The sequence below is a fragment of the Protobothrops mucrosquamatus genome, unplaced genomic scaffold (assembly GCF_001527695.2).
Source record: "Protobothrops mucrosquamatus isolate PMUCROS unplaced genomic scaffold, P.Mucros_1.0 scaffold585, whole genome shotgun sequence".
In the NCBI taxonomy this organism is placed as follows: domain Eukaryota; kingdom Metazoa; phylum Chordata; class Lepidosauria; order Squamata; family Viperidae; genus Protobothrops; species Protobothrops mucrosquamatus.
This window is the reverse complement of record NW_015386885.1, coordinates 413,934-423,803: the sequence shown is the minus strand read 5'-3', so window position 1 is coordinate 423,803 and position 9,870 is coordinate 413,934. Positions and strand designations below refer to the sequence as shown.

The window sequence follows — 9,870 nt, the reverse complement described above, 5'->3', positions numbered from 1 at the left end:
TTCCCAGCTAAATAATAAATAAAGCCTCAACAAGGTGCAGCACATACAGTAGATATCTTACTTAATTGTAAAACCTAAACAAGTTACTACACGAAGAAGGGTCTACCAGGGAATCCTAGAGTTGTCGGCTACTTAGGAATTGAACAAGCATCCCAGAAAAAGGTAGTGACCAGCAATTTCTATATTGTTGCCAAGAAAACTACATGGCATCTCCATGAAATCACCTGCTGAATTTGACTCAAAGGACACCTTACTTATTATAGAGTCCTTGATGCTCTTTAAGCTTGGATCTTTGCTTGCAGACATTTTGTTACCTGACATAAGCAGTACTAGTGCATGTTTATACATAGTAATTTGATCTGCCAATGTTTGGCAAGGGCAGGGAGAGGGGGTCTCCTTATTAGTTCCTTGATTAGGGTACTCTTTTCTCCTTGATTGATAAACAGTGTTACTCCCTGTTTATCTGCGTGAAGATGTGTTCTTATCTTTTTGTTTCCTTTTTAGTTTTTTTATTGTCTATTTTGAATGGTGTGTAAATTTGGTTTATCTCTCTGTATCTCTTGATGACTGCTTTGTCTCAGCATGTAGGAATTTCCTATCATTTTTTTATTTATCTTGGTCTGGGATGCTTACAGTCTCTCAGTTGAAACTATGGTTGGGTCTGTCCATATGTTATGAAATTAAGGACTTGTCATGTTTTTGCTTATTTTTTAATAAATATTTAAAACGTTCCTTTTTAAAGTGCTTTTAAATATTGCTTCATGTTATAAAGGTTTAATCCTCAAAATCAAATGAAACAGTTGATATTTCAAATAAAATTATCCATTATCTGTAACCATGAAAGAGTTTCATTCCAGATTGTTCTCTGGTCTATGGAAAGGGAAATATACTCTATCAATGCAGGATCCAATCTGGATCGGTCACCGGGACCAGAAGTTTTGTCTTCTGAGCTATTGGACTCATGCTGGAGCCCATCTTCAGGGAACTTCTCTCTAGCACGCATTCTGTTAGGGAGAAGTTCCCTGAAGATGGGTTCCAGCACGAATCAGAAAGCTCAGAAGACAAAAACCTCTGGTTCCAGTGACCGACACAGATTGGATCCTTGGACACGTATTCAATCTACTTTGTGGAGTTTGGGCTATTATGGTAATTCTTTTTTTTTCTTCTGCTGTTAACTTTCCTTTTCTATGCATTGCTTCATATAGAAAAATAACATGGAAGGGATCATAGCTATTATGAGGTCTAACACCTATCTCCCAGCTGGTGGCACTTTTCATTTTAAGAACGTGAAAGGAGTTTCACAGAGCCAGCAGAATCTGATTTGGGAGCTGCTAAACCATAGGCCAAGTCTATCATTCAACACTGGAGATCAAATTCACTATTATACAGTGTGAATTTCTTGACTGTTAACAGATATAACAGATGGCAGGATTGCTGGTGATGAAGAAAAACTATAATAATGTACAAGGTGCATTAAAAAATATTTAGAACTGAATGAACAATAAACTATAAGGAGGAGAAGGAAGAGAAAGAATAAAAGCAGATTCCTAGGCAATAATATATAGTACATCTTAGATACAAGCCAAGAGAAACAATTTCTGTTAGTTTAGGACTGGAGTAGATGATCTTTCTAAAAGAGTGAGGCTGTTTCTAGGGTTCTTGAATAAATAAAATTCTAATGGATGATACCATAACCAGCAAATTGGGGGAAGTTAGTATTTGAACTGGGCAATTTGCATCACTATTCATAGGATACCAAGTATTTTCCCATTCAAATATGAATGGAAATTAAATCTACCTAGCTTCAACAAGTTGGTATCTACAGGTAGTCCTCAACTTATGACCATAATTAAGTTCAGAATTTTGGTTCCTAAGCAAGGTGATTATTATGCCCAATTTTACAACCTTGTTTTTGCCATGGTTGTTAAGCAAATCACTGCAGTTAAGTGAAGCATCTGATCATTAAGCGAATCTTGCTTCCCCCATTGACTTTGCTTGTCAGAAACCAGCTAGAAGGTTGCAACTGGAGATCACGTGATCCCAGGATGCTGCAACCATTATAAAAACATGCTGGCTGCCAAATGCCCAAATTTTGAGGACATGATCACAAAGATGCTGTGATGGTCATAAGTGTGAGGAAAGTTGCAATCACTTTTTTGAGTGCCATTGTATTTTTGCTCACTAAATGAATGATTATAAATCAAGGACTACCTGTATCAAGCCTCTGATTTTGCCCATGATCTGATTGATTCTATCTTTGGAAATAATGTGCAGGTAGTTCTCAACTTACAACCGTTTGTTTAGTGACCGTCCAAACTTACAACAGCACTAAAAAAGTGACTTACAATGGTTTCTCATACCTATGACCATTGCAGTATCCCCATAGTCACATAATTATAATTCATACGATTGACAACTGACTCGTATTTATGATGGTTGCTGTGTCCCGGAGTCCTGTGATTCCCTTTTGCATCCTTCTGACAAGCAAAGTCAATGGGGAAGCCAGATTCACTCAACAAGCGTGTTACTTAACAACTGCAGTGGTTCACTTAGCAACTGTGGTAAGAAAGATCGTAAAATGGGGCGAGACTCACTTAACAAATGTTTCGCTTAATAACAGAAATTTTGGGCTCAGCTGTGGTCATAAGTTGAGGACTACCTGTATTTTGGAAGCATAAATAAATAGATTTTTAATTGTACAATTATTTTGTGCTCTTAATGAAGGACAGCAAAGAATAAACTAGGAGATTTCTCTTTAGTTCTAGGTTGGTTGAAGTTGAGGGCCCTTCTCTCTCTGGGCTGTTCTACACATTGCATTTATATACAGGTAATTCATTTAGTGACCGTTCAAAGTTACAACAGCTTTGAAAAAAGTAATTTATGACTGTTTTTCACAGTTATGACCATTGCAGCATCCTTGTGGTCACATGATCAAAATGCTGCCACTTGGCAACTGATTCATATTTATGATGATTGCAGAGTCCCAGGGTCATATGATTCCCTTTTATGACCTTCTGACAAGCAAAGTCAATGAGGAAGCCAGATTAATTTAACAACCATGTAATCAATTTAACAATTGCAGTGAGTCATTCAACAATTGTGGGAAGGAAGGTCATAAAATGAGGCAAAACTCACTTACCAACTGTCTCACTTAGTAATGGAAATTTTGGGCACAATAGGGGTCATAAGTCAAGGATTACCTATAGTTCATGGTGGTATGCAGCTTTTAGTTGTTGATTAGGGTGTTAATACAAGAGACAATTGCCTTAGCTCATGATGAGACTAAAAATAACACAAAGAAGATAAAAGAACAATTTTCTAATCTAATTCCACAAATTCAGAAAATGACTATAAAGATGAAACTAGTAACCGAGAAAATTGAAGGAAAATTAGAGGAAGCGGATCCAAAGATGGAGGACCTAAAGGAAGGAATTAACAAACAGACTCAGACAAATGAAGAATTAGAAGACGTAGTGATAATACCAGAAACGGAAAAAACATCTTACTGTCAAGATCTCAGAACACTCTTGAGGATAAGGAAGAAGAGCTGATCGAATGCAAGATAAAGCTGTTAGAAGAATTGTGGGAAATTGGAGAAGGAGGGAGGCTGTTTAATTAATATCAACGGGCTGAGCAATCTTCCAAAAATACTTTAATCAAATTGTTTTACTTATTCCAAACAATATACACAAAAATAGAGGAAGAACTACCTGATGATTCAAAGGTATTGACCTGGAAAGTTAGTTGGCAAAGGAAGAAAGCTAGAGTAAGATTGAAGAAAATAGAGGTCCTGACCCATTAGATGGGATATCATACTATTAAAGAGATGTTTGAATATGGCTAAGAGAATAGATAATTGTTAGAAATAGAAGTGCTATTAGAACTAGAAAGATAGGATTTATAACTAGAATTTTACATTTTGGTATGAGAAGGGAAATATGAAAATGCTAAGAGGTTTTGAACAAGGGAAGCCTTTGGTTGCACAAATATAATTTATTATGAGAAAATTATAAGTGATAGAGATACCTTGAACACTGATGGGAAATCAAAAAATTTTTAAAAAGCAGAAAAACAGGATATTGATTGAACAAATGGATATTAAGTGCAAATGCAATTGAGATATGTTTTGGTTAGAAAAGATATTTTAAACTGACACTACTGTTATTATATATAATATTAGAAAAATGTAACAAAGATGCTGATATTCAATTGTATATGTATTAACAGCAATAAGAATTGTATTAGCCTAGTACAGAAAATGTATAACACCGGAAGAAGAGAGGGAGCACTGGATGGTGTAGTATTGTACCTAGATTGAGGAAGTTAATATATACCACTGAATTACTGATGGACCCAGATAACATGTTGTTTATTAAGTATTTATGATTGTAAAACCAGAAAATTAATAAAATATTTATTAAAAAATAAAAAGAAAAAAGACTGGATGATCACTGCAGGATATTTGTCATCTTAAAGCATTCCCAATGATTTGCATGTGCCCTATAAATCAGGGAATCCTCAAATGTGTTTAAATTGAATCTCAATATCACAGTGCCTGATCCTGAGTATAGAAAAGCAAAGGATTTGAAGGATTTGAACAAAAGTATAGTAGGACCTAATCTGCGCAAAGGGAGAGTTCTCTTAAAACAAAACCACACTGAAGTGATTTTGTCAAAAAAACAAAGCAGAACAAAACCGTACAGAGAGCTTATTGCTCCTTATCATCTTTTCTTTTCTCAGAATGGCCAGATACTTTAAAGTTTAGCATTCTTAAAGTTCAGCCCATTGATCTTACTTGACACATAATGAGTTGATAATGGGAGCCTCTTCTTCATCTGGACCTGCTCCAGTAGTAGTTGCTCATCAAAAATCTGAACCATATCTTGTGTTAAATAGCAACCTATTTAGGGACTGTAACAACAGAGCTCAAGTTTCTAGGCACTCTGTAGGTTGGGGTCAGTCAATGAGTTTTAACACTTGTATCAGGAAATAGACTTGACACTTGAACAAGATTAAACCATTTCTGGTCTTTAACTCAATTGCCTCCCTATCTTTTCAAATGCTTTCTTAAGCCACCTGGAATGATCTATTCACGTATTTACTTGTGTAATAAAATTAAGTAAGGGTAACATCAGTACTTATCCCAAATCTATTACATACAGCATTTTAGCCAAACCAAACTAAACTACAAGCTTTTTCAGCTTAGAATTCTGATAAATCCAAAAAGATTCTGAACACGAGGCTACTGAAAGAACACAGTTTTATTCCTTTGATCAAAGAAACAGCTGGGTGTCCCAATCTCTTGTCTCACACACACACACTGTGAGACAGAGGAGAGAAGGCATGTCCAAATCAAAAAGGTTCTTCCTTTTATAACTAATGATTTTTTTTCTTAACATTGCAAGGTTTCTGTGCATCTAAAGATTTCTTCTTTCGTTTGAATTTCCTTACCTGTCAAGCTTGTTGCAACCCTGCATCTCTAAGCTCTGAATACACAATAGTTCAATAGCTGGCAACTAGCCTAGAAACTTTCACTTATTACTTTGCAGGCAGAAAAGCAAAGGGACACATTTTAAAGCTACAGGGAGAAGCCAGAAGTGAAGTGATACATTTGTGAGCCAAGGAAAAAGGAGAGAAAAGAACGCTACTGTATGTTGCAAGCTATAGCAGTAACATTTTTAAAGTAGCAGAAAGCTTTTTCTTTTTCTTTGGTCAGCACAATTTAGATTACATTGGAGCATGTACAGAAAGCAAAAATAAAGGAACAATGTCTGGACTATGTTATACATGAAAGATGGATCATACATAAAAGATTTCATTTTGAATGATTACATTTTGATCCTTTCAAAGCCATTTGTATCAAGATGGTGTTATTTAAAATTTTAAGCTGTATAAGAACGGATCCAAAGGTTTCAAAAGAAGAACTGCAAAGGAATGACTTCTGTGGAATCAGTCCAGCAAATCCAAGAGTGCAGTGATTTTAACAAAGTATATAGTTATTAATAGGAAAACTACTGGTTATGCAAACAGCCAGTGTCTGCAACCTTTTATCTTTTATTAAAAGACAGCAGAAAGAACTGAAGGAGAGCAAAGATACTGAAGGAAAAAGTATTTAACTTAATTAACTGTAAGACATAACACATATCTATTTTAGCATGTTCATAAAAACAAAAAGTATCACTCACAAAGTTAAAATCTATTTCAGCAAAAAGGCTGCAGAATTGCATGAATAAAAAAAAACTTTTCACTTGCTAGAAAAAAGAAGAAAGCATTGGAATCATCCAACTTTGCAACTCCTCCCTTTGCAAGGGGATCCCCAAACTGCAACTGGCCCCCAAGAGGGCTCCTCTCACATTCCTACAGAGCATGCTTCTTCTCTCTAGATCAGTGGTTCTCAACCTTTTTAATGCCGCGACCCCAACCGGTCGTAAGTCGAGGACTAAACCGGTTGTAAGTCGAGGACTAAACCGGTCGTAAGTCAAGGACTAAACCGGTCGTAAGCCGAGGACTACCCAACCGGTCGTAAGTCGAGGACTTTCCCTGCCCGGGAGCGCCACGCATGCGTGGTTCCGCCCCCTGCGCCGGCCGAGGCGTAGCTGGCAAGCGGCAGAGACAGAGCAGGCCGACCACCAGCTGGCCCACCCCAAGAGAGGTAAGGCACCCGCTGGAAAAGGGGAAAAAAATAGCGGACAAAAAAAATGGCGGACAAAAAAAATGGCGGACAGCCTTGCTTGGCAACCCCCATGAAATGGTCGATCGACCCCAAATGGGGTCCCGACCCACAGGTTGAGAACCACTGCTCTAGATGGCCCTAAAGTCACAGAGAACCTTACAGAACATAATCAAAATGCTGATCGTTAAGTGTCATCATGCGACCGCCACCCAATTTTATTACCTTTTTTGCAATGATTGTTAAGCAAATCACATGTTCATTAAATGAATCCAACTTCCCTCATTGACTTGTCAGAAGTCCCCTGGGAAGTCACAAATAGTGATCACCATATCCCGGGACACTGCAACCATTGTAAATACATGCCAAGCACCCAAAATCTTGCTCATGTGACTATGGGGAAGCAGCTCATAAGTGTGAGGAACTGGTCATTAAAAAAGTGCTATCGTAACTTTGAACAGTCACTAAATGAGGACTACCTATAAGCTGTCGAGGACTACCTATAAGCTGTTTTGCTTCTTTTTCATTTGAGGCCATTCTTTTCCCTGGCCTGCCTTTGATGGCAAGAGACTTTAAGGAATCAAAAAGCCTTTTCTGTAAAGCATTGAATTAAATGCATTGTGATTTCTAAGCCAACGTGTGCTCTATTCTCCTCACATCCTGAATCCACAATGTACATAACATTTATCCTATTAGGAAACATTTTCTAGTATGCAATATAGACTAACAAACCACTGTTGCAATGCCTGAACATCTGACAGCAAAAAGTAATTATTAGATATTAATTTAAATATGAAGAACTTTGTTGTAGGCAGCAGAAACCTATAACACTTACAAAGAGGAGGATTGATCTGAAGATATTAAAAAAGAGAAATTTAAAGTAAAACTGCACTATAAAATCTTTAAATTCAATTTTCACAATAAAATATTCCAAAGGAAAGAGAAAAAGAAAATTTTGATTACCTGTCTCACTACCTATTAGAGGCTGATTCGCAAAATGCATGATCAGGTCTTTCAAATCTGAAAATTCGTTGAAGCCAAACTTGTATGAATTCCCTGTGTATTCCACGTGAAAATGCTTTACAGAATCTTTTGCTCTGAAAAAAAATAAATAAAGGAAGTGATTAACTGTATGAACTGTTCGTACTGGTTCCAGAAGACCATTAAATAAGAGAGTTAGCAACAAGAAACTCCCTTATCTTCATAAGGAATTTATTCATGTTTTCTTTCATTCCCAGTAGTCTAAGCCTATGGTACTCCCTACCATCCATCCTTCAGAAAAAATTATAAGCTTCATTGTGAGAAAGTTAAGTTTCATCTTATATTAATCCACTTATTTTCCTTTGACGTATACCAGCCTTCCTTAACCTGGTGCCTTCCAAGTATGTTGAACTCCACAGGGCCATGCTGACCAGGAACCTTGGAAGTTGGGAGCCTTCCATAGAGTTCCGAACCAGACTGAAAGCAGTTCCATGCTTCTATGTCCCCTTAACGCAGTGGTTCTCAACCTTTTTAATGCCGCGACCCCAACCGGTCGTAAGTCGAGGACTAAACCGGTCGTAAGTCGAGGACTAAACCGGTCGTAAGTCGAGGACTACCCAACTGGTCGTAAGTCGAGGACTTTCCCTGCCCGGGAGCGCCGCGCATGCGTGGTTCCGCCCCCTGCACCAGCTGAGGTGTAGCTGGCAAGCGGCAGAGACGGAGCAGGCCGACCACCAGCTGGCCCAGCCCAAGGGAGGTAAGGCACCCGCCGGAAAAGGGGGAAAAAATGGCGGACAAAAAAAATGGCGGACAGCCTTGCTTGGCGACCCCCGTGAAATGGTCGATCGACCCCAAATGGGGTCCCAACCCACAGGTTGAGAACCACTGCCTTAACGTAATCAGCACTGGTGAGCTGAGCTGATTTACTTGTGGCTCAACTGCCTTATAGGAGCAATTACGAAGCTCTTGATGATTTTGAGATACGGTAGCTTCCTTTTTTCCCACTGGAGAGAACTATTGATTTACTCCTCTTTCAGTTCCTCATCTTCAGATCTTATGAGAAATGCTAGCTTGATGCTAACATTTGAAGCTTTCTCTCAGTAGCCCAAAAGAAAAGAGCAGGAATAAAATCATATTTTCAGGTCTTGTTCTCAGCATTTCAAATAGAAGAAGTTTTTGAGATTTGCCTATCTGCCGCACCATTTATTCTGAACCTCTGACTATCATCTGTATAGCTAAACAAAATGCACTTATCTCTTATCCATTAATAGGAACAGTAAGCATATAATATCACTAAAACTAATGCATTATCACTGAAGGACATGAGTTTCAGACTGTAAATCTCAAAATTATAATAAATGAAAGGTCATTCTAGTTTGCAGGTATTTGAGACTTCAGCATTTTACAAACCAATCTATGCAAGCAGTCCTTATGTTTAATGTAAGCTGAATGTAAGTTTTTCATGTAAGCTGAAATCCAAGCAAGTGCAGGTAACCTACAAAAATAATGTCTCAGGGATCACATGTAGTCTGTAGTTCATGAATTTCTAGTTCTATTTTAGCACACTGTTATATAAGATATTGTGGTCATATGTTCAGTGCAGGTAGTCCTCAACTTATAACCACACTTGGGATTGGAATATCCATCCCAAAGCAATGTGTTTGTTAAGTAATGTGGTTGTGTCCATTTTTACAACCTTTTTGCCACTGTTGTTAAGCAACTCCAGCTTGCCTCCTTGACTTTGTTTATCGGAAGCCCCCTGGGAAGATTGCAAATGGAAATCACATGATCTTGGGATATTGCAACCATTGTAAATACATGCCAGTTGCTAAGCACTCAAATATTGATCATGTGACCACAGGGACCAAATGCAAGTCACTTTTTTCAACACCATTTAACTCAAATGGTCATTAAATGGTTGGTCATAACTTGAGGATTATATTCTGCACTATGCTTAACAGATTAACTGATTAGTTATGAGTATTTAAATTATACTACTTTTGATTTTTTTTAAAAAAAATTTGTATTGCAGTCAAAGTTAAATGTTCCTTAGTTGTAGCTATTTCACTGGTGCCCATATGAATTGGATTTTGCCAACTAACTTATGCAAATTGATCAATAGTAGAGTCAAGAGGGTTGGGTGTACTACAATCAGACTTTGTTTCTTGTGCCAGCTGCTAAATATATGACAGTAGTGGGAAAGAAAGCAGATACGGAAC

The 9,870-nt window shown here is 37.7% G+C and overlaps 1 protein-coding gene across 1 annotated transcript in view; it reads right to left on the bottom strand.

Annotated features, from left to right (window-relative positions):
• LOC107288765 (dual adapter for phosphotyrosine and 3-phosphotyrosine and 3-phosphoinositide-like) overlaps window positions 1-7,763 on the bottom strand; it is an 18,850-nt gene extending 11,087 nt beyond the window's left edge. Inside the window, exon 1 of the mRNA XM_015817413.1 lies at window positions 7,634-7,763. Within this exon, the coding sequence (XP_015672899.1) occupies window positions 7,634-7,673 (40 nt within the window). The 5' untranslated portion in view covers window positions 7,674-7,763. The remainder of the gene's footprint in view (window positions 1-7,633) is intronic.
• Between the last annotated feature and the right edge of the window lie 2,107 nt (window positions 7,764-9,870).